General features: G+C 36.4%; 1 protein-coding gene across 2 annotated transcripts in view; it reads left to right on the forward strand.

Annotated features, from left to right (window-relative positions):
• The window catches only part of LOC139980395 (uncharacterized), a 101,479-nt gene extending 77,671 nt beyond the window's left edge, over positions 1 to 23,808 (forward strand). For both annotated transcript variants that reach the window (XM_071992032.1, XM_071992033.1), the window contains exons 11-18: positions 5,676 to 5,767; positions 7,530 to 7,809; positions 11,122 to 11,351; positions 11,863 to 11,962; positions 13,562 to 13,716; positions 14,474 to 14,622; positions 16,619 to 16,793; positions 17,639 to 23,808. In XM_071992032.1, coding sequence (XP_071848133.1) covers positions 5,676 to 5,767; positions 7,530 to 7,809; positions 11,122 to 11,351; positions 11,863 to 11,962; positions 13,562 to 13,716; positions 14,474 to 14,622; positions 16,619 to 16,793; positions 17,639 to 18,108 — 1,651 coding nt within the window. In that variant the 3' untranslated portion in view covers positions 18,109 to 23,808. The remainder of the gene's footprint in view (positions 1 to 5,675; positions 5,768 to 7,529; positions 7,810 to 11,121; positions 11,352 to 11,862; positions 11,963 to 13,561; positions 13,717 to 14,473; positions 14,623 to 16,618; positions 16,794 to 17,638) is intronic.
• The last annotated feature ends 1,503 nt before the right edge of the window (positions 23,809 to 25,311 follow it).

The raw sequence follows: 25,311 nt of genomic DNA on the forward strand, positions 1-25,311 counted from the left end.
TAAGATGTCATGAGCAGCTTACTATCTTAAATATTGGCACATTTTGCGCAGGAGATATCTTTTTCCGGCAGATAAAATCCACAGGAAGTTCCATAAATAGATTGTGAGGTACATTAAAAACATACATCCTTTAAGTAACATGGATGCATTGCAATGTCACATATTGTCTATTAATACCTGACCCAGTCAGCCATATTTAACATGTTTATGTTGTTCTAAATGTATTAGAACGACCTTCAAACTGTATCACATTTTAGATGTTACTTCAATCTGTCCTGGTTGGTTTGGGGGGGGGCAGGGGAGGGTGGAGAGGGGCTAGTGTTCTGTGAGAGGGAAGTCATTGTCCTGCAGAGAATGAAGATGTAGATCTTAACACGGCTGTCTGCATTTGATTGATAATGTCTGGTAACTTACCAAACCTTCATTATTTTTCCAAGTATAACTAATAGATGGTTGCATTTTTATCCATCTAAAACCCCCAATTATGTCATTCCACTAAAATGCACTTTAACCAAGGAAAGCTGATTTGATTCTTCAAAAAAGTGTTGCTCGGGCACTTTCATATTAGTATTAATTACTGGCAAAACCCTCTTTCTCAATTCTTGCCTCTTTGTACAGTATAGAGTGAAATTTAAATTGTGCCAAAAAATTAACCAAAATCTGTTCCAAGGATCCCTTTTCCTGTTAGAATCTACATTCAGTGATTATGTGAAAAGAATTCTTGGATGGATGAGGTGACGGATGGCCTGCTTTAGATTTTGGTTACGATGCCAAAGGCACAGTAACCTTTGCAATCATGCTGGTGTGTTTGTATGTGTGTATGCATACGTTTGTTTTTGTATCTGACCGAGGACTTGAACAAAAGAATTCCAGGTCCTCGGTTGTGATTTCTAAAGAATCACCAAGTCCTCGGAAGAATTCTATTGTATGGGGTATTGTTAAGGTTAGGGTACGTGGATTTGAACAATGGAAAATACAATGGGGTCCTCGGTTGGAATGTAATACAAACATGTATGTGTGTGTATGTGTGTATAACAGCCAACTTACGAAAAACACGATATCCCAAGAAGCACAAGGTGAGTCAATGTCATAGAATGTAGATGTGCCGTATTGTTTGTCGTTCCCATCACCTGCATATTGATGAGTGGGCAGGGCTGAACGTGAAATCTTATAATAGCAATATATCTTCAACCGTATGTCCGATTTAGTTCATACTTGGTATGGTGATGTCAGTTGATGATATGGTCATATAATCAACAATTCATTCTCATGATTATTCATGAATGGGCATGGCTAGAGCATTATCACAGTGAAAAACTTGTAAACATGATATGTCAAGACCAACATGGTGAATCAATGTCATACTGCATCTATAGGACGATGCCCCATGATGTTTAGATGTACCCTATTGTTTGTGGTTCCCATGTCATTAACATTAATGAGAGGGTTTAGCATAAAAATATAAAATGGCAACAACTGTGACCTCAGTAAAATTCATGAGTCAGTGGGGCTCAATGGGAAATAGTCAAATATAGCATGTAAAAGACAATATCTCATCAACCAGAAGTTGAAATCATTGTCATACTTGGTAGATAGAACCCCATGATTGAAATTGGTAGAGGTCAAGAGGTATCAAAGTCTGAAAACCTTTTAAATTGGTAACTCCAAAATTAAAGCTATAATAAATCTGTCAATTCTCCAATGGTATAATGTTTCTTTTGGTGAACATAGTTTGGTCAAATTCAGTTCATTTAAGTTTTGTGAAGGGGTTCTATAGGTGTCAGAATATACAATTATCCAGGAAAGTTCAAGTAATGTTGTTATATAGTACTATTTTAAGCACACTCAAGTGACCCTTATCCAGTTTCACCCTCTGAGCATCAAGGGGTTAAAAAGTTACCTCAAGTGGTGGCAAAATTGGCTCAAGAGGTCAAAATGTTATTGACTGGCAATTTGTGTTGTTATTTATACCAGACCAGAATTGAAGCTTGTCAAAATATTTTCACAATCTCATGTAGAGCTCTCAGCCTATTAACAATCTTAAAGGGATTTTCATTAGGAATTTGAACAAAAATTCTACACTGTAAAATCCTTACCAGGGAATTAAATGGTTGATGCTTTGTCAACATTATAACTGATTCCTGATACCGTTCTTTATATGTTGCTGCATTAGTCAATAGATAGCCTTCATTTTGGTGTGCACAACTTCATGTATATTGACATGCATGTTGTACCGCACTATGAATATGTTTAGGCATTTTGTAACCACTAAACGTTTCGTTTTCTGGTTAGATTCGTCATAATAACTATGAATTATTCAAGTTTATCTAAAGATGTTCATACTCAGCAATTAGCTGCAAGGTTGTTGCAAAATGTATGCATTTGTGAAGATCCAAGCACAATTTTAATAGCTTCTGGCCATTCTTGAATATTATTCAAGGTATTCAAGTGCCTTCAGGGGGCTTAACAGAAAATTTGTATAATGTTAGTATCTCTGCATCTGTATGTCCAATTTAGTTCATTCTTGGTATGGTGATGTAACAACATAATGAGTACATGTTCTTTGCAACATTTTCTACCTCATTAAGTTTCAGGAGTGGGTGAGGCTTAATGGAAAATTGTCGAAAACGGCTTGTAAACATGTTATCTTAAAAAACACAAGTTGAATTAATGTCATACTTGGTAGATAGATGCCCTATGATTAGTAGATGTGCTATTTCAGTTTTGGATTCCATCTCATGAATATTAATTACTGGGCTGGGCTTAACAGAAAATTGTTGAAATATCAATAGCTCTGCAACTGTATGTACAATTTAGTTTATACTTGGTGATGTACATGGTGATGTACATGTTCTTTCAAACAACAAACTATCTGGGCCCAAATCTTTTCATTTCCACCTCAAATACATATTTGGGACACATTCTTTGGGCCTGAATTTGTGGGGCCCAAGATGTTTGGAGCATTTGGACCCACATTTTTTGGGTCTCTAAGTTTTTTGGGGCAAATATATTTTGGAGTCAGTTTGGGCCAAATATTTTTTGGTACCATTTAGGCACATAGGCGCAAAATTTTATTGGGCCCAATTTCTTGGGAGGACCCAAAAGTTTACAATTGCAATAACTCCACAAACATGAATTGGATTGTATCCAAACTTGGAATACAGTTGTTGGCTGAAAGGCTGGTACATGTAGGCCTAACGTTTTGAGGACCATCAGGCCGCAAAAATTGTGGGCGCATTTTTAGGCAGGGTGGGCCCAAAATTTATATTCTCCTCAAATGCATTTTATGACACTTTCTTTCGGGCCCATTTATTTGGGGGTCACATTAATTGGGGTTCAAGTTTGGGGAGACAAATATATTTTTGAGTCAGTTTGTTTGGGCTGAAGATTTTTGAGACCGTTTAGAAGCCAAATTTATTGGGTCCATAGTTTTGGGAGTGCCAAAAATTTTAAAATTGCAATAAATCCAGAACCATGAGTCAGTTTTTATCCAACTTTGACTACAATTGTTGGTTAATAGCTGGTACATGTGTGCATAAATATTTTAGGCTCATTTGGGTCCAACATTGTGTTGGGCCCATTTTGGGACCCAATTTTTTTTGGCCAACATTTTTCTGAACCCAATTTGGGATAGTGACATGGGGCTCTTGTGTTAGCATTTACTTTACTATTGGAATGACTGACATACAACACAGCTTGTCAACAGGATATCTCAACAAACACAGGTTCAATGAATTGGTGTCATACCTGGTAGGTTAAACCAGCTTGGTGAGTTCAAGAACCCTATTGAAGTTGGTAGAGGTCAAAGGTCACTTGAGGTCCACAGGTGTGTAAGTTTGAAAACCTATTAAACAGATAACTCCAAAATTAAAGCTACAATTAATCTGTGAATTCTCCAATGGTATGATTTTCTTTTTGTGAACATAGTTTGATCAAATTCAGTTCAAGTTAGTTTTCTGAAGGGTCTCTATAGGACTGCAACAATACCTACAGTACAATCATCCAGGAAATGAAATCTTGCTTTAAACCTGCTCTGATTATCATTTTTCACTCTCTGAGCTTTAAGGGGTCAAAAGGTTTTCTCAAATGAACAACAATTGCCTCAAGGGGTCAGCAGTTTATCTCAAATTTGCCATTTTCGCTGTGTTTTTTACTACATGACTTTTGCTGTGTTTTTATTTCACATAGGAAGACTGTTCTTTCTTGATATTGAAACATTTTGAAATGGTTGATTGCACAAGGGGGAGCCGCAAATAAGAGCTGGAAATCTCTGATCTTTTGTGGCAAATTTAACTCACTTGCTTCACATTTAGTCAGATAGTTATTTTGCATTTTGAGTACATTTTATGGCAAGGAATTACAAACCCAATTGGCTTTCTGGTTATACTATGTTAATAAACAGACTTTAACTTTGTCAACATGATGAACTGATTCCTGGTATCTTCATTTATATGTTACCACATTAGTCAATAGATAATCTTCATCATTTTGGTGTACACAAGTTCATGTATATTCAACATGTATCCATGATTACCACACTATGAATATGTTTAGGCATCGTAACCACTAAAGTATGTTTTCTGGTATACTTATTTTTTCGTTTTCTTTTTTGTGGTAGCAAAAATGTGAATATTATGTGAAAATATTGTCATGACAAGTTTTCATGTGCACTAACAAAATGGAAAGTTTACAGCGGCCAGGATAAGTTTGAAGAGTGGGATTCCTGACTAAGCAGATAACTGAAAATTGTTTTACATTTCCTATGCAAAGAGAAAAGCTCACATATAGTATGTATTGTTAAAACAAGTGCTAATATCATTTGCACTAGTTATTGAACAGTCTGCAGAATGATGTGCAGCACACACACAAAAATGCAGTAAAAAGATTTCAGTTATTTGCCATCAGCAAGAAAACGAAAAATAACATAGTATGTCAAGCCTGTATCTGAAATGATCATCAGGAAACTAAACACTTCACTCGTTCACACCTCTGACTCTACAGTTTCAAAACAAAAACCGAGTCATGACATTTTCCATTGACAATGTTATCTCAAAGATCATGCAACTGTACTTCATTGCGTGTTACATGTTTTCATACGGATAGTATGAAGTCATTAATGATATGCTATGGCCCACCGAAATAAATATTGCAAATTACTGAAGCACTTGTTCTTCAAAGTTTAATGGTTTGTGTTCCAGTGCACTGAGTTGACCAGAAATTCAGTCAGAATGCAAAAAGTTTATTTGCTATTTCATACTTGGAGTGTATCATGTTCTGCACTGTATGTGACATGAATGTATTGCCTCATTTTAATAGGACGTGTGCCGAGTGCTCACTTCGTTCACTCTCCATTCCATAAGTAGAGTTTGATAATATCATTCAGTTGCAGTACAACTTTGACATGCGGGGACAGTGATCATATCTGTTGTGTATGATTAGCTTGCATTCCTCAACCATCTTGTCAAAAATGTGAGGATTATATTTCTTAGTGCCACCATAAAGTAAATTAATGTCTCTCCATAATTATTGGTTGCACATAAACTAGCATTCAGTTGCTAGAAATATTATTTAATTATAAAGTTGGGTAGATGTACGTTCTAAACATTCAACGTTTACTATAATTTGGTGTCAAAGTTGTTCTGATTTCTTCTTCTTTCCCCCTTTTTTGCTCCCAGTGAGGGCATAGATACCTTTGTCATCTTCTTCCACAACACCGAGTCCAGAGTGAGTTTCGAGAACGAGGTTGCGGATGCAAAAAAGAAACTAGGTGAGGGAAACATTTCACATGAACAGTTGTAGCTAGGTTCACGTTAAATGATGATGATCATGTCAAACAACACATGTGGAATTTGATTACATAGGTATGCTTTGTTACCTTCCAGTACCTCTCAACATGAAGACAGTGGGAAATGTATTTTGACTGTGCCACCTGAAGAGATGGAAATTCACACCCATGGAAATGCTTATATACTTCTGTCAGTTTTTCCAAGAAGTTAATGGGAAGTGTTAATATGTCTTTCAGTGTACCTCTTCAAGAACATCAAAAATAGATTTATCGAGTGACCTTTCACTATTTTAATGTAACAATCTACTGCCTGCCTCTTAAAATCCATTGGTAGCTTTCACCATCTTCTATTTTTGGTTCACACTCCCTCCCACTCAGTTGAGTGTCTTCTTCCTCAAGTCTGTTGCAGATCGTCCATTCCATCACAGTTACAATTTCGCTGTGTGTTACACTCCATTGTAAATGTAGCACCGTCGTCCGTCCGTGTTGTATGTAGTCATCTTTGGTGCTCAGCGTGGAAACCAATTTGCACTTCGGTTGGGGAGGACTACAGGAATTGTGATAAAATATCACCTGGTTTTGAGTTACCGTAACATGATAGGATGGCTTTTAAGGCAGAAATTAGTAATCATGTTACCATAATTCCTGCGTCAAATCCAATGTTGAGTTAATTAAAGGTGAAATGTTGGTAGTTTGAGAAGTTTCGTGAATCCTGCAGTAACTGTCGTAGGCACGAGAGGGAACAGAAATAAATTATAGATTCGCTAGTTTGGAAAGAAGTAGGAGTAGTGTTGGAAGGTATTCACTAAGGATTATTTGTATCACTTGAAAGATCACTTAATTAAGGCAGAGCAAAGTGACCTTAATGCTGACATTTAGTCTTTACAGACAGCTGATTGGATGATTTACAAATCTTTGCATCTCAGTATTTGAAATCCACCCAAATTACCTTAGAAACCTAGTGAGATCGAAATGTTTTCAGTTTTTCCCTACAGTAGACAGCGATTTTAGAATGATAAGAGTAGGGCAAAGGTCAAGAGCGAACAATATGAACAAACATGTTAGAGGTCTGCAAAAATTTTTTTATGGGGTGGGAGAGTATGGTGAATCATTGAAATGTTTTTAATAGGGGTAAAGAAGATATAAGTAATAGAATAGACAGATGTAGCAGAGAAATTGGGTCTTTGCAGTTGTTTGATCAGTTCGAACTACTCAAGATATCATCACATAAGAAAAAACGGATGTTGATCAGTGCACGTATTGTCAAGAACATATATTGAATTATGGTAAAGACAACCATTTTACTGTTACATTGACTTATTAGCCAGGTTGTCCAAAGATTATACAGTATATGGTCAATTAATCAAATCAGTTCTGAAAAAGTCAGAGGGGGGGGGGGTAGGGGTGGGAGGAGAGAGGAGAGAGGAAGGCAAAAAGGCAAAAATCAAAATACCATATGCTGCTTGTGTTATTGAAGAAGTGAATTTTAATTGTGAAGTATAAAATCTTGGTTCAATGTAACATTTCACACAAATTGTGTCATTCCACTACGGTTGTTTTGTGGGATAAGTTGGCAGTATATAAGGACATCTTGGGGGTGGTGAAAGTATGTGGGAAGAAAAGTATTGGAAGGGGAACAAATTTAAATTATTTGAAAAATATGAGAATATGCATGCCCTCACACTTTAGTCCTATACATTACCCAAAATTTGCTTTAATGTCTTGTTTCTGCCCTATTTTACAGCTGCAAGCTCACGCAATCACTTCCCTCCGGTCTTTCTTGATGCCATCCCCATTATGAAGACCCGCAGCGGAATGCAGTTTTCATGTGCCTCGCCCAGCCTGGGGACCATTAATGACTCCCTCAGGGAAGTTTGGGTGTGCAATAGCGATGGTTACGTTGGCCAGGTTTGTCTGCTGAATCTCAACCCGGAACCGACTGTGGCCTTCTGTATATCTTTATGCTCAGCTAGGATTCTCTGTATTGCTGCTGTACCCGGTACTCAAGAACATCCAAATGGCAGGTAAGCCAGACTCTGCTTCTTAGATACTGATGGGAAAGGCATGCCTTGATTACTGGATTCTTTTCATAAATCAGCATTCTTGAAGCAACGAAAAAAAGAGAAAGAAATAGTAAAGAGAAGGATGGAGACTAAAGAAATTATTCACATAGCTGGACAATATCAATCAAACAAGTTCAGGCTGGAGAGAACCTACAAGCCCAAAGACACTCTCCCAACAACGTTCAAGTGGATGCAAAAAGTCATTAGGATAATGATCAACACAGCTAGAGTTCAGCTAGAGTTACAAATAGTCTTGTATCTCTCAGTCATGTTTCAGTCCCATTTAGGCTGCTGGGCAAATAGCAGACTCCTCACACATGACAGGGGTTATATGTACTAAATATTTCTGACCCTTCCTCCAACTCTGGAAGGTGGTGAACAACAAGGTATATTTGAGGAATTCCTTAAATACTGTCAAAGAATCTTGGATGCATCATCTCGTGAATCAAATCTCAGTCTCGGTCTGTAAAATCAACCAAAGGAGATATTTTGTCTATTTTACTATGATTTAACCAAATATCTGTGCTTGAGAGTCTTCACAGCTTTGGGCATCATTCAACTGAAGACTTAAATGGGATATGAACTGTCAGATGTAATGAGAACAACTGATAAGAAATACATCAGGGTTCGTACGGGTGCTTGAAAACCTTGAAAATGCTTGAATTTGATTGGTCAGTTTTCAAGGCCTTGAAAGTACTTGATTTCTTATATTTTTAGAAAATGTCATTGAAAAGTGCTTGAAATTTAACATGCTTAATGCAAAACATATTTTGTATGTAATTGTTACACAATAAATACCGTGGAATAGTCAAATTGTGACAAACAAAAAACTTAAAAGAATGTCTTAGTTGTCTAAAAAAATACGAGGGAGGGTCGCGCACAATCACCGCAAACTTCTTGCACAGTCACTGGCAAATTACGGCCTCCACTAAGCAATTTCAGTACCAGCGACAATAACCAAAAATCCCCACAAATCTCCGACCACATGGTAGCCTAACTTCACACTGAGTCAACATGGAAATCTAACCTAGCCATCTGTTTATTCGCTCAGTTGTGTTGCAAATAAAAAATAAAAATATCCATGAAAAACTTCAATCTTCGACCACATTTTAGCCTAACAATCACACTAAGTCAATGGGAAATGTAGCCTAACCATCGGTTTGGTTTGCCCCCCAAATAAACTTTGCGTAGCTTTGTTTACACACTTTCCTTGCTGCTATCGTCGCGCGCATGGTAGCCGAACACCACACATAGTCAACGGGAAAATCTAGCCTAAGCATCTCTTTATTTGCTGAAATTGTGACGCAGTTAGCTAGAACTAAAATATCCGTGAAATACTGCAACCTTCGACCACATGTTAGCCTAACAGCCACACTAAGTCAATGGGAAATGTAGACAACCATCGGTTTGCCAAAAAAAAAAATGCGTAGCTTTGTTTACAATTTCAGTTTACTGAAAATCGGCAGTTGTTTGGATGGTATGTGCTATGTCTTAAAGAGGGAATGTTGTATTTTACGTACACCGTTGCTGTGGCGATGGATGGAAGGTTTTAACTTCGATTACTTTTCAGCAGTATATAATGGTTTCGTATTTGGTGGTGATTTCATCCACACACGTTGTTTTCTATGTGTTTCTACATGTTTTCTATTTCAGTTGATGGGTTGTTGGTTTTTCGTTATATATTTGGTGTCTTGACGTTATTTGCTAAACGATCGCAAATTTTTGCGATTAAAATTTTAATGAATTTGCTTTAAGGTCGCAGCACTAGGAAGAGGGTAATTGTGCTTACTTTATCCTATTAAATGCTTACAACCATTTCCTTAAACAGCGTGTTGAATTTTAGAAAAGAGCACCCCTAAACCTTAACCAAAAAAAACCTCGTAAATTCATTAAGAGGGTCGTTTTTAACTTTCATTTTCCAAAATTGCCCCCAAAGCCAAATCTTAATTTCTACCCTGGTTGTAACAACAGTCGATCAGACACGGACAGTCTATAGGCCGAGTGAAAATGCATTGCTGGACGTACGCATGTGAGCTGTACAGTAGTAAACAATCTAAATCCTACCTACCTGAACGATAAATTATTTATCATTCTAGTTGGTAGGATTTATATTGTATATCATAAACAATACTGTTTGTATACGGCGCACGTGTAGCGTTGTTACAATTCGGATATATCACGTAAACACATGCATGCTGTGAACAATTTTGGTGGAAAATTTGGAAGGACTACAAAGTTTTTTGCAGGACTACCAAAATCTTTGAAAATCTTTGAAACTGGTAGTCCCACGGACAACCTTCTCAAATACCTGAAAATCCAACACTGATCATGTCTTTATATACCCAGCGTACACATTGCATTAGATATGTTTTATGCCTCTGTCTCACAGAATGTCTATTGTTAATGATAAGCTTGTGCTTGAAAACATAAATTTGGTGCTTGAAAAGTGCTTGAAAAGTGCTTGAATTTTGTTGTGAAAAAAGTGTACGAACCCTGATACATTCAAAGACACATTAAACATTCATTGAAAATAGGAGACCCCTCCCCCCCTTAAAAAAAAATAGGAATACTTATTTCATGGTAACATCTTTAAACATAAAAATATTTTTGGTTTGGTTATTTATCACACTTGGTTTATCCTATGTTTGTAATGAAATTATGTAGGATACTTTATGGTTTCTTATGTGGTAGGATGGAAGACATTTATTATTCTGGTTTTGGGTGGGATCATATATAAGACACTTTATGGCTTCTTATCTGTGGTAGGGATACACATAGGATTTGGTCACCAGCCTACCTACAAGGGATGTATTTACATGTATTGGAGTATTGCTATCACCTTCACAGTCATTCTGTGATTCACAGAAGTAAAATTCTCACATGCCAACTAATAGCTTCCTACCAGTATTAGGGCATAGTAGTTAATTTGAGGTAGTTGCTGTTTGTGAGAAATGTAACATGGCAATAATTGAACATTATACACTAAAGAACAGTAGCAAGCCCCTCACTCCTGAGGGAATAATTTACCTGGTATCGCACCGCAAAATGCTTTAAAAATTTCAGATTGCTATACAAATCCAAATGTTTAGAGCAGTGTTTAACACAGAAACCATGGTATTTTATAAGAGACAAAATCTGAGCCTTACAACTGCAAAACATGTGCATTGGCTTCAATAGTTTTCTCTTCTTTTTTTTTACCAAATAAGTATAAGAGCCATATATCTGCCACAATAAATCACTCATCCTTTTGCTGTTTTCCTTTTCTTTTTGTAGGGGTAAATTGAGGATAACCAACACTCCATATCAAACTCAGAAACCTCCCCCTCGTCCTCCTCCTCAAGCGCCATCCTTTACCCCCATCAGCATGGGTAACAGCAGCGAAGCCAGCGAGATCATGGCCTTCGATTCTGACGACAGCGAAGACGAAGACATGAAAACACAAGACATGACAGATAATGTAGAATTGAATGTTCTGTCGGTAGAAGAAAGTGCAAAAGAGTCAGGTGTGTTTGCTGATATATATTCAAGGGTCATGCGTTTGTTTGTGGGAAGATTTTAAATCAAAACTTTCTTGTTTATTTCAGTTCCTTTGTAACACTATTATTCAGTTCTTAGTTCATGATTTTCTGTTTAAGACTGCAAAATGAAACAAAACTGTTAGCAAACTGCTTGTCCACTGAAGAGCCTGTGTAAGAAAATATGTAAAAGTAAGTGGGCCTAGCAGGATCTTCTTCAGAGGCTGAAACCTGCTTGGATCAAATGTCAGGCCCCTTTTACATGTATGACTCTGCAAAAGAGAGTCATTCCAAAGAAGACAAACTTTTGACAGACTGTCACTGTGTGATGTTTTATTGGGGGGGGGGTTTGGGGGGTGGGGGTTTGTTGTTTTATCCACCACCACTACCATTAAGTGTGTGTGAGTTTGTTTGTCCTTCAAGTGTTCTTTTGTTCCAAATCAGACACAAGATGCTGAGATGTACCAAGCAATCCTCTTCTTTGATTTCATTTATTTAGAAGGTGAGGATCTGGAGGATAAAGATACTCATTTGGAAGAGTCTCAGACTGACTTTGAAGTTTGTCAGCCCACCATGTGGCTTGGAACTGAGGATTGCTGGTAATAACTTCTGCAATTCTTCTTTAATAAGGCAGTCAGTTACATTTTGAAGCATATCTTCTACCTTTCACCAAATCCTCTTGAATGAAACTATATCGTTAAAGTTTGTCACACAATAATGCCATTACAGATGTTGCAAACGTGAGAAAGTCTAACAGAAAAGCCTTTTAATGCAAACATCAAGACTTTCAATACACTAAATAAAATTATGGTAAATTGTTGTGTTATTTAGCTCCTTAAATTACCAAATTAATTTGATTTTTCTTGCTGTGAAAGTATCATAGTGTGGCTGGGGATCCGGTGTCATAATTAATTTCAACAAACTGAAATAAAAAATTTGTCATATTAATTTTAATTACCCATCAATAAAATGTGACTTTAAAAAGTTTATGGAAAGTGGAGATCAAATGGAAATGAAGGAAGGAGAAAGATTTTTACAATTACATTACATTGTGTTGATTTTCTCAAACTCTGTGTAACCATGGTAATAGCTCCATGGTGTAACTAACATGTTTGAAGCACTACATGACCAAAATAAATTAAAGGAAATAAGCTGTTATGTATAGCTATGAAACATGACTGCTGTATTATAACAACAAAATAACAAGATGAAAGGAGCTGTGATGGATTACAATTACAAGCATTTCTCCACCCACTGTTCTTTGGTTTCTCTGGTGATTATGTCTGTAAGGTAATCCATCTTGCCAGCTGTAATGATGAAATGAGCCTCTTGTATGATGTCTGGCTGAGATTAAAAGCTTTGTTAGTCTTAAAAGTACTCTGACAAACACATAAACAACAATTGCTTTAGCATACATTGGTACTTGTGTACCTGACAGTCATGTATCAAACACTGAAGCAAGGCTGGAAAGTACTGCCTTGTTTTTAAAACAAATTATCATTTTGTCCATTCAAGAGTTTGGAATTTCATGTAATATTAGGAGACCGCAAAGTCCAACAAACCTCTCTTCAGGATGGAATATCTGACTGAGTGATGTCATCTTTTATATATAGATCGGCCCTTGGGCAACCACAAGGTTTTGCTTCATTGACAAGTTACTGGCTTATCATGAATGATCAGACAAGTCTTGCAGCAGCTGATTGAGTTGACTTGAGAATCTTTTTAATACTATTCGACACTTTAATTTCAAAGCAATGTAGGTAATTTAGCTTGACTGATGAAAAAACTGAGGTAAATTTAATTTGAAGTTTATCAGTTCTGCGTTTAATACTAACATGAACAATTTGTGAGAGATGGAATGTTGAGAATGGAATCAAATTTTGTAGTCACTCACCATCTAACTTTCATTGGATGAAGATATCTGGTAGAGGATGTAACTTTATCATCTATGCACAGTCTAACGGACACAAACTGAACTCTAGTAAGAAAGTGAAAATTAGTGAGTTATTGCGTTAATACCAATTGTAACCAATCAGCAGTACACTTTGTTCATTGGTAGTTTCCAAGTATAAAAGTTTTAAGTTTTGTGTTTATTCATGTTTACTCCTACCATACCAAGGTTACACTCCGATAAAAATTGAAGTTTTGTTCAATAATGCAACTAATGCATTCATAATTCTCCGTCTTATTTTGAACAGCATCCATGTCTATCAGTGCACGGACAATCTGAGAACCAAGAAGAGTCGTGCAAAGATCCGTCATCCTGCAGCTGTACAGTGTATCTTGTACTTTGATAACAAAGTCTTTGTGGCATTGGCCAATGGAGATCTAACAGTATACAAAAGAGAGCCAGGTATGAGACCAACAGGAATAGTTTACTGTTTGTACCGGGCATAGCAATTATGATCAAAATTATCCAAAAACATTTAAGATCATGGGCATGAAAACAGTTATACATCTTCACATTGGTGTAGCAGTCTCTACCAGTTTGTGTTGCAGTTTTCTGTGTAACATTGTAACATTTGAATTGTGTGTCAGTTTGTGTAACATGTTGTATCATACAGTTTGTGTGACACTGTGCATATACTCTATCGGAAGTACTTTTCCTTGAATTTTACGATTAAGTTTTATTTGATAGTAAAACTGAACAAAATCATCATACACACTTGATGACTATTTATCTGCATTAATATTTACTAATATCAATGTCATTCAAGTCGGTAATAAAGCTGCATTTTGCATTGGTTTGTACCACTTTGTATGATGCTCACCAAACCCTATAATATTTAACATATTGGATAGCTTGTATTCTAAGAGACTTGTGGTTACCACCATTTAACTGCTAAATACAGTTATTTCCCATTAATCATATACAGATGATTTTTTTGTGTCCCATAAAATTTAATGGATTGCATTATTTCATTTTTTTTTTTATAGTTTTGTCATGTTCAAACCTTTGAAGCTTTTGTATAATTTTCATCATTCCTAGTGCAAATTTGTTGGACTAATTTTTGGTCATTTATGTTATCAACCTTCTCTTATAACCGTATTTTGACAACTTCAACACAAAATGAACATAGTATGGTAAGTTAATCTTGTTATCTCACCAGGTCAAAGCTGGGACACCACCAATCCCATGACAGTGACTCTTGGCAGCAGTACATCCCCCATCACCAGAATGGTTGCTGTACGAGGAAAACTCTGGTGCGGTTGCCAAAATAGCATTCTTATTGTGGATCCCAATAACCTTAACATCCAGGTAAGAAGGGGGGAAATAGTCAATTGTGTTTGTACTGCCAGTTTCTGGCATCAATGTCCATCTTAAATTTGTGTCTTTGCTACCATCATTAATCTTATTGAAGAAAGTTGTCAGTTGGTGTACTAATTGTTTTGAAGATGAAATATAAAATCTGGACAGGCTCTTTTTTCAATACCCCTGTGACTGGTCTGGGTCATTAGAGACAATTTTTAATTTTTCTTTCTCATTAACACTGTAATATGATTGAGTCATAGCTCTGCTGCTTGTCCATTAACTTTATTACCCAACTTTTCCATTTTGATTCTCTTTCGGAAAAATTTCTCATGAGTGCATATGACACAAAACAGTGTACCATCTTATTTGTTAAAGGAATCAATCAAATCATAGTTTAGGCAAAAACATTTTTTTTCTTCAAAATTGACAGGATTTGCCATAAATATGATGAAACTTTTCTATAGAGAACCATATACTAGACCACTGAGTTGTGGCATCTCTTTGATATCACAGCAATTGTTTATCATTAGCATAAAAATTATGGTCCGATTTGGAACTGTCGAAGGCGACTCCGTAAAGGTCATGTGATGTGAGTCGTCTTTACTCTTACATCCCTCAGCCTAACATTGAATCGTGTCGCTCACAGAGTAGACTATATATTTATTTATAATCAAACATTCTGTTTGATTATCCTGGTGATTTTCCTCTTAGTGTTTATTTATCTTTCGTCTGACTATTCCACTCCTCTTTATTTTGACAGGTCAACCAGTAGCACTCTGCTACTGTCCAAAATAGTTTACAAAATCATAAGTATGCACTATACAGCGGCCTCTGAGGCCTCCAGTCCCCGGAGAACAAATCATTGTTAATATCCTTTCATACGTGAGCCAGAGTCACAATTTCTTCTCATTCTCTGCCAGAGACTCGTCACCTACCATTTAACCAGAATTGAGATTGATGGCTTTGAATGTAACTGAATTTGAGTTTAAAGGGACTCCCCCTCCCCCCCCCCCCCCTTCATCATAATTTACAACATTCAACCAAGGTAAAGATCACTACAGTTTGGTTGCATGGATCATTGGCTAGTAAATTGACTATCCATTGCAGCTAGAAACTCTTGTCTTTCTTTCCTTCTCTTCAAAGAGAGAGAGAGAGAGGTGGAGAGAGAAAGTAAAAGTAGATTAAGATTAATTATGAAGGAGTGGCAAATGCGTAAGACAGGTGCGTCACTTTGGATCGATGCCATATTTTGACAAAGATCTGAATGTCTAAAAATAGTGGGTTCGGGGTGTATTGTAATGAAGATGCCAAATACCAACGAAAAAAGAAAAATAAGCAAGAGCGATCAAAACATTTTTAGATTATTTGCTTTTATTTGTCATCAGTTTGTCATACCATCAAGTGACAGATTTTAAAGAAGAGTAAAAGCCATCACTTTAGAAGCTCTTAATTTGTGCCAAACCATTAAGGATTATTTGAGTTTGTACTTTGTCCCCTTTTCATACAGTTACATGGCAAAGTAAACAACTAGAACCGGTAGGATTATTTTCAGAGAAGACAGTGGGAAAACTTGAAGGCAAATAAATGATGATTATATTTACAATTTGTGATATTTTGGGTTGTGGAGGTTCATAAAGTCCTACATTTTCAGATACCAGATCCCTGGTGACTCTAAAATGTAAGTAGGTCAAGTCAGATGGTTGCTTAAATGTATTTTACTGACAGTGTTGTTCCATTGTAAGGCGCTTCTTCCAGTCCAACTCTGTTTCTTTTGTTGGGCCAAATTCACTAAACATATGTTAAAATATTTCAGAAAAACTTTGCTTCCCTTTCATGTTCCTGAAATATTTTAGTACTTTACATTCTTAAACAAATCATTTTCAGTGATCAATAAGAAATGTAAAAAGCTGGTATTTTTGTTTAAATTTTGGCAGCAACATTATTGTATTTTTTGGGTTGTCCATTAATTTCAAATGTGGTTGTGTTTTGTTTTGTTCCTCAGCATCAGTTTGCAGTGTGTAATGATAACCAGAGAGCAGTCTACTGCATGGTCAGCAGTGGCTGGGGTGTATGGGTGTCCCTACAGAGCAGCGCAGTGGTGCGGTTATTCCATGCAACCACCTATGAAAATCTCTGTAATGTAGATGTCACCCAGACGGTCCATAAAATGCTAGCTGGTAAGTTGTCTTATTATTGGTCTTGTATGTTGGTAGTAAAGGTTGTAACTATAATAGAAAGTGCTCTGGTCAGCCCGCTATAACCTATCAAAAGTCTGGCGCTATGTTAGCACTCAAAAGGATAGTACCTTGTGAGTATTCGATATGGAAAAATAGTCCAATGTTACAGTTAAAAGTTGAAATCTATCAGTTGTATAAATATCACTACTAAAAGTGTCATAACCCAATCCGAGCACTTCCCTTACAAGTGTTCAAATTTGTGTTTTACTTAAATGGCTTGTTGAATGTTTTGTATGAAGGCAGTTTTCCCTGTTTCTCTGTTTGGTTCCTGTAGAGAGGGGGGGTTCTGCTGAAATGTAGATCAAGTTTTCAATTAACCTGAGGGATAGCAATACCAACTTTAGCCAGAGGGTTATATGGTAGGTTAGACCTAAGTACAATTGAGTGCAGCACCCATGTCCAGTGAGTGCTCTGACAATTGAGTGCAGCACCAGAGTGAGTGCAGCACCAATGTCCATAGAGGGATATCTAAAGTATGAAGTAGAAACATGATAATTATCTAAACAATTGTCAAGAGAAGGCTTGATGTAAGTCATTGTTTATCCATTGTCATCACTGGCAGGAGTTTAATATTTAAGCATAGTATGACTAAATATAAACTAATAGTAGCCTTGCTTGTGCTGCCTACTTAAATGTTAATCTTGGTATCATTTGCTAAAGAAGATGAGATGAAACAATTAAAGTCCCTGAGTTCAACCAATTGTTGTCATTAGTCCAAAACCCTTTAATGATATTTCTGAACAATAAAGCTTCTTCATTTCCCCCATTCTGCACATTTCTCATAGGATCCGATGCTATCATTCGCCAACACAAAGCCGCCTGCCTGAGAATCACAGCATTGCTAGTGTGCAGAGACCTACTGTGGATGGGGACAAGTGCTGGAGTGGTCCTGACTCTTCCAATGCCAAAACTTGGTCTCGGCTCAACCACCTTGAAGGAGTCGCCGACAGCGACCGGTTCCAATCAAGGTCACACAGGTCACGTCCGTTTCTTGACCTTTGTCGACCTCAACAATGCCTTCTCCAACAACAACAACACCAGCAAACGGATCACCTTGCCAAATGCAGCGGACAGGGTGAACGAGAACTTAGCCGACGTAGCGGTGACAAACCAGGATGAGAGGAGGAAGTCCGGTTCGAGTGGGATGATGGTGATAAGTGGTGGCGATGGGTACGAAGACTTCGGGGCTACCACCCCCAATGAACTGGCTGGGAAAGAGGACAGTACCAATCATTTACTGCTGTGGCAAGTGTAACCTGCATGGAGAAAGAACGGAAAAGACGAGGGATCTATGAGGTCAGGTTGTGCGGGTAGTATCGATCCTCCTGAAAGAAATGAAATCAACCTATGCATGTGATGGTTTGGTCTCTATGGTGGATAAATATAATTGGTGTTAGGGAGGAATAGAGTTGGGAGTTGGAGGAAAACTGCTATACTGTAAGAAGACTGAATTGCTAAGATAAAATGGGAGGACAAATATGGGAAGAGCATATTTTGTACTGAGAGAGAACCTTCCTTTTAGGAATTGATGATGTCTGTCAGTAAATATTTGTATCCTTTTTTTTTGAGGCTGTTTAATGTAGAGGAGTTTAAACTAATACTGTGATAGGCATTAGGATAGGATAATAGGTGCCCTAAATATGATGTGGTTTGTTTAAAGTATCAGAGAAATACATGAATTAAGCACCTTGTTGGTCATACCGTATCTTGTGTTTAGAAATCTGAGAAGTAATTAGCGACTAATTTCACCTTTTTATATGCCATTAAGCCTTGCTGTACGTAGTAGTCTACAAGTCTTGTTATTTTATGCATGTCTTTATCACATTTGTTTTTTCTGTGAGTGGTAACAAAAGCAGTATTGTATTTGGAATCTTATGTGACTTCTACAGAAATTTCTGTTATTTATCACACAACAGAATTTCTAGGAGCAACTTCATTGAATATAGTTGGGATATGTCTCACAGATATCAAACATGAGGGAGAGGGGGGTAGGTGGGTGGGGGATATATCAGATTCAATGATGTTATTGGCATTCTCATAATCATGATGAATTGTAGTCAGTACTGACTTTTAAAATGAAACAATTTCTCATAGTCAAAAAACCCTTTAAACTTTCAAGAGGGCTGCCAACTTAAAACTGAAAACAAAATTTAGTTCACTTTAGCTCAAAGTGGCTTGTTTTGTGGGATAGCATTAGTATTTGTAACCAAATTTACTTGTGCACAGGTTGCTGCTTATTTTACACACATTCTAGACATCGGGCACATATGGATCTGTCCATTGGACACACATACATCCAACATGATATATATAATACATGATCCATAACAGACTACCTGACAAAGAGTTTGGCAATACACCTTTGTCCCGTCTGAGACATATTGGTTTCTGTTCATATATCACACATGTAATTGTCCATTTGGCTCATGAATATACAACTTACCATTTATCACACATGTGTCAGTCCATTCCACACCATGGCAAAGTTTAAATGGTCATTTGTGACAACCAAATTTCATTTCGGACAATCAAAATCAGCTTTAGGTCATTAGGTAGATGATTAGTTGTTTACATCAAATTCAGATTCATTATAACAAATATCCCCAAATCAGTAAAATGATAAAATGATATCATCCTCCATCACTTTGGAGATTCTAAATTACACATTTCTCCTGCACTGCACATCTTGGTCATTCTTCACTATTGTGGTAATGTTGTTGTGGATAACTAACTTTGCTGTTTGGACAAGCAAACAGTAAGACCTAGTTGTCCATTGGACAACCAGGAAAAATCCATAAAAATTTGGCCTGGACACACCTATCACTATCCATTTTAAGACACACATGTAAGTTATATGAATTAATAGATGTAGGTGGCCATTTTATACTTCATATGTCATCCATTTGACACCCATGTAACTTCCTATTAGATGCTCATGGATTTGTTGCTTGGACACAAATGTGCCTGTCTAGTAGACAGACATTTATGTGTACATTAATGATGACTTTTAGACAGTCTGTGATGTAGTTTGGTGATACAGTTTTTGTCTTGAGAGACGTTTATATCTCTGCAAGAACTGTACTGACATAAGAACGGTTTTATCTCCACTGTTTGAATTTAAAGATGTCACAAAGATGTGTATGTCGCTTTCGTAAGCATAAAAAACAGATATATATTTATATCTACAAGGGCACTTCCTTGCTGACTGAAAGTGCCAGCAGTCCTGTTATGTGTTGGTGTTAACTAAAATGTGTTGGTGCTTTGGTGTTGGGATGGTGCTGACCAAAGGTGTTGGTATATTGGTACTACAGAAGATACTAGTTTCATTCTCCCACTTGAATTGATCCTTTTTCAGTTTGAAGATCTACTGTGTGTGACTTCTAACAAACAGTTATTCATTTGTTAATATGAAGTTGACAGCAAGTCATAAATTCATATGAAAGTATCATGAATTTGACACATTGAATGAGCCAGTCATGTCATGTCAATTTCCATTCAAACCTGTATTCATGGGATTTGGCAATTTTACTACCTGTGAGACTTTTGAAAAGTGTTAGGCCAGTGAACTTTCTTTTTATTTCTTTTTTTTATAAGAATTGTCCTGAGAATTTTAAGACTGACTTTAGAGAGTTCTTGTCAATTAGTAAGGGAGATTGGTGCTAGATCCAACTGTCATTATATTTCTTCTCGTTGGTTTTGTTCTACTCATAATGACTCCAAATATCCTTGTTCATGAGTTTGCAAGTGCTTTATTCTCTCTGATTCAGTTAAATATGTGCAACTATTGCCATCAGTTTTGTCAATCTATCTCTATTGATAGCAAACATTTGTGTAATATTCACCTTCTTGTATAACCCTTCTTGTAGTACCTACTCTGTACTGTACGGTTTTGTGACCATAGATGTGTAGATTAGAGCACTGTTGTAATTATTTTGAACTTACAGATTGTAATTAAGCCCAAATTTATGCTAAGGAAGATTTCAACATTTTGTATATTCATATTACTTTGTATTGGTGAATGATTTTGATGGTGTAGATGTGGCTGCACCCATTCATTGTCATAGGACCATTGTCAGAGTCTCCCTGTCAGTATGTCCGTTTATAGTCTTCTAACCTGGAGATTTAACATTCATATATCTCGGTTCAAATGTTCTTTCTGCTAGGTTGATGCATCAGCCACTAAAGTTATGTGAATAATAGGAATTACCATTGGTCAAGGAATGTGGTGGTGGGGAGGAGGGGGGGGGGGAAGGGTGCTGTTAGTGTTAAGAACAAAGCAACTTGAAGGATGAAGTCATAAAACCAAATGTAAGGTAATGACCCTGTGAGGTAATGACCCTCACAAGCTGTTAAGCAATTAAGTTATCGATATGAAATTTTAGTATGATATCCCAAGGCAAGGTGCATAGTTCAATATGCAAATGTCAGATAATGTTATTCTCACCTCAAATCTACATCTGGTAGGAAACTGGGAAAAACTGAAGAAGGAAATGATTTGGGGGATCTTTGTTTCTGGATGATACTGAATCGTTGAAGAGGAGAGAATTTTAGTGAGTACCAGCTTGATCATGTTAAGTGTTTTACTGATATCTAACTACTTGTGAAACACCGATGAAATGAGACGGAATTCGTCAAAGTATATTTCTAACACCGCACTAGACTGATCATATCATTATATACCATTCTAAGTTACAGCTGGCATTATGAGCTTGTCGTGACATCACAATAATATTTACCATTACTCATCTCGGTATAAACCACATGTTTTGCTTCAAGCTGTGAACAATAGTTATATAAACTCACTTTCATTATAAATGTCTCACTGTTATGTTTGATTTTATTTTTTACTCTGTACAACAAATGAATGAAATCCTTACAAACACATATTGTTTTATGTCAGATTTAGCCACCTCCTTTGCCTAATACAAGTTCCTCAATAATAATGACCAATCAATCAGCAATTAAATGGAGGGTGCAAACACCAAAGATGACAATTATGAGCTCTCTGGTGGTCCTAACTATTAACCTGCATTACCTATGCCAGTTGCATTTCCAAAATGATGACTCCTATCTTCCTTCGACGAGGTGCTGTAGATGAAGGTGCTGTTATGATATTTAAGCAACAAGAGTATGAACTTGTTGTTTCTGGTTTAATCCTAGGATTGACTTGAGGCCACCGTAGACTGAGAACTAATGTGCAACTTCCTTTAGTACATTGAATAATAGCAAAGGTGCAATTTTATTCAATCCTTAATGTTCTTTTATGACAGCGGGAATATTTTGGCCAAATGTGTGCTTTCTTCTTTGCATTTTTGGGGGGGTTTTTTTGGCTCTATCTCTTTTTATCATATTCGGTAGTATTCATAGTGACACACCGCAAAATAGTTTATGTAGTATTAATATTTTAAATTATTTTATTATTAAGTCTTTCCTTTAGTGTGTGTATATATCCTTAGTATGTATTTATAACAGAGCTCATTATCATAGTTAAACTAACAGATCAACTAATTATTATTTTTATTTTTTGCGTGTTTGTATTACACCTTCGACGTTTATCTCAAGTTTTATTCGCAATCTTCACCATGTTTGGAGAAAGTCATAGACAACATGGATATCTTCCCAAAGGTTTCCACTTTTTGCAGGTCTACAGATATCAGATCTACTAGGTATATCTAAATTTTTCTGCTTGTCCATTATGAAAAACAACAATGTCCTTTGTGCTTTTCACCTGCTGATAAACATGTAGCACTTAAACATACTTATTAATATTGTCTTATAAAACATGCATCTCTATCAATTATGTTTTAACAAGGCCAGAAGAGTCAATGTTCTGTGATTTGATTGTGGTAGGTATAAAATTCATTCAACTTATGAATTTTGAAAGGAATATAAGTATATGTCTAATATTAAAAGGCAATGGCATGTCTATCCACATTCTGTGTGTCTCTGTAACACATTGTCTGTGATGAGTACTGTACTGCCCAAACTGAGCTATTCAGCTATGAAATATACTGTGAAATGAAAAATTAAAGGTACAGTCTCAATAAGTGCACAACTGAGACAGTTATCTAACAATATTTGTGATGTTCTGTTACTGGGGTTTAGTGTGGAATCATTCATTACACAACAAACTATAATAATGAAATACATTTCATGCCCTTCAGTAAAACCCTTTACACTGACCTGGACAGTGTGAGGTCAGTGACCTGCTGTACTGCAACAATGTGTCCAAAAATCTGACTTATGAAGGATAGTTAGTCCTTAAGCCTTCCTCAAAAATTGTCTAGACTCGCCACTGTCAACATTAACTTTTTTCTGTGAGCAGTTTGGGAAATATTAGTTTTTAAGTCATGCAGCAAGAACTTTACTTACTTTTGCATTCAATGTAGGATAAAGACAGGATCAAAGTATACCCTATTCAGAATTACACCTCGGTCACTTTAGTTTTATTTCTTTGCATTCAATGCAAGATTAGTGCAGGATCAAAGTATACCCTATTCAGAATTACACCTCAAGTAACGTTATTTTTTATTTCTTGAACAGTTTTTCATGGAGGTATGTTCAAGTTCAAATAATGACAACTATTGGTGTTTCATCTTTTTCAAACATGTAACATATTTTAGAGAATCATGTATAAAATTGTGTATATAGTAATAGTAAACTTAGAGTATTTCACCCTAAAACCTTATTAAAAAATTATTCAAAGGAGCTAGTCTCTGATTTAAAAAAAAAAATGCTCGTACAGTTCTTTTTTATTTAAGAGAAAGGTTCTGACATATATATGAACACAAAATATATATTTAAAACAATCTGTTGTTGCTACAATTTTTTACACTTTTGACTGTAAGCTCTCAAAATGACCAGTGTTTTAACATAGCCAACTCTTTCTTTCTGTTTGTTGTTCAGCCTAAAATTACTCATCAAATTGGTTGTAATAAATTTAAGGAAAAGAAAAGACTGTCCAAGATTGTCATCTTTTGTTGTTATTGCATTTTTTTGTCAGCTTAATCTTGAATTCTAGTTTTAATTGTTTTAACTATTTCTTAACTATCTTTCTATCCACAGGGATGTCCAAGAGGTAAAACATGTCACACCCATTGGGGTGGGAAGCAGGGAATCCACATGCATAGATGAAAAACCTACCCCAATATTTTGTTTTTTACTCTAAATAGGGTTCTAATGAATGTTAATGTCTTTGCCAGAGTAGTGCCTCTTGCTCTAGACAGAACAACCCTCTAGATACCATACTTCTTTGATTGAAAAGTGGGAAAAAGCATCTTGGGGGAGGGTTGCATCTATTTATTTTAACTAGGCCCTCTTTTGTAATCTAGTTTGTGTGTCATTTTACTGTGTGATTCATAAAAGCAATTATATTTTAACATCACAAAGACCTTTAGAAAATCACCAGATAGTTTGCCAGCAGAGAAATATATTTTTGTTACAAAAGCTGGACAATCCGGATTAATCTGGACATATTGTAACCCCACTCTAGAGAGTCTCAGTTGCCTTGTAGGACAAATGATAGCCCACTTTAGATAGTCTTGCTTGCTTTGTTGGACAAATTATAGCCTATTCTGGATAGTGTGTTGCTTTGTTGGACAAATGCTAGCCCAGTCTAGATAGTCTGTTACTTTGTTGGACAAATTACAGCCTATTCTAGATAGTGTGTCGCTTTGTTGGACAAATGCTAGCCCAGTCTAGATAGTCTGTTACTTTGTTGGACAAATTACAGCCTATTCTAGATAGTGTGTCGCTTTGTTGGACAAATGCTAGCCCAGTCTAGATAGTCTGTTACTTTGTTGGACAAATAATAGCCCAGTCTAGATAGTCTGTTACTTTGTTGGACAAATGCTGGCCCAGTCTAGATAGTCTTTTACTTTGTTGGACAAATGCTAGCCCAGACTAGATAGTCTGTTACTTTGTTGGACAAATGCTAGCCCAGTCTAGATAGTCTGTTACTTTGTTGGACAAATATTAGTCCAGTCTAGATAGTCTGTTACTTTGTTGGACAAATGCTAGCCCAGTCTAGATAGTTTGTTACTTTGTTGGACAAATGCTAGCCGTCTACATAGTCTGTTACTTTGTTGGACAAATCATAGCCTAGTCTAGATAGTCTGTTACTTTGTTGGACAAATGACAGCCCAGTCTAGATAGTCTGTTACTTTGTTGGACAAATGATAGCCCAGTCTAGATAGTCTGTTACTTTGTTGGACAAATAATAGCCCAGTCTAGATAGTCTGTTACTTTGAATATGTAAATGTGGATAAAAGTGCTATTCATCACAAACATATTTCATTTTGTAACTTCCTTCCCCATTTGTTGATATGTAAGACAGTAATTCTAGTTTATTGTGGTTGTGTCGGCCAATAATTATTCATCACAAACATAATTTCTTTCCAGGTTTTATTCTCTACCTTTAAGCAAAGACAGTTGAACAACATGGAAATTTCTCAATTCA

This window comes from Apostichopus japonicus, chromosome 14 (assembly GCF_037975245.1).
Source record: "Apostichopus japonicus isolate 1M-3 chromosome 14, ASM3797524v1, whole genome shotgun sequence".
Lineage (NCBI taxonomy): Eukaryota > Metazoa > Echinodermata > Holothuroidea > Aspidochirotida > Stichopodidae > Apostichopus > Apostichopus japonicus.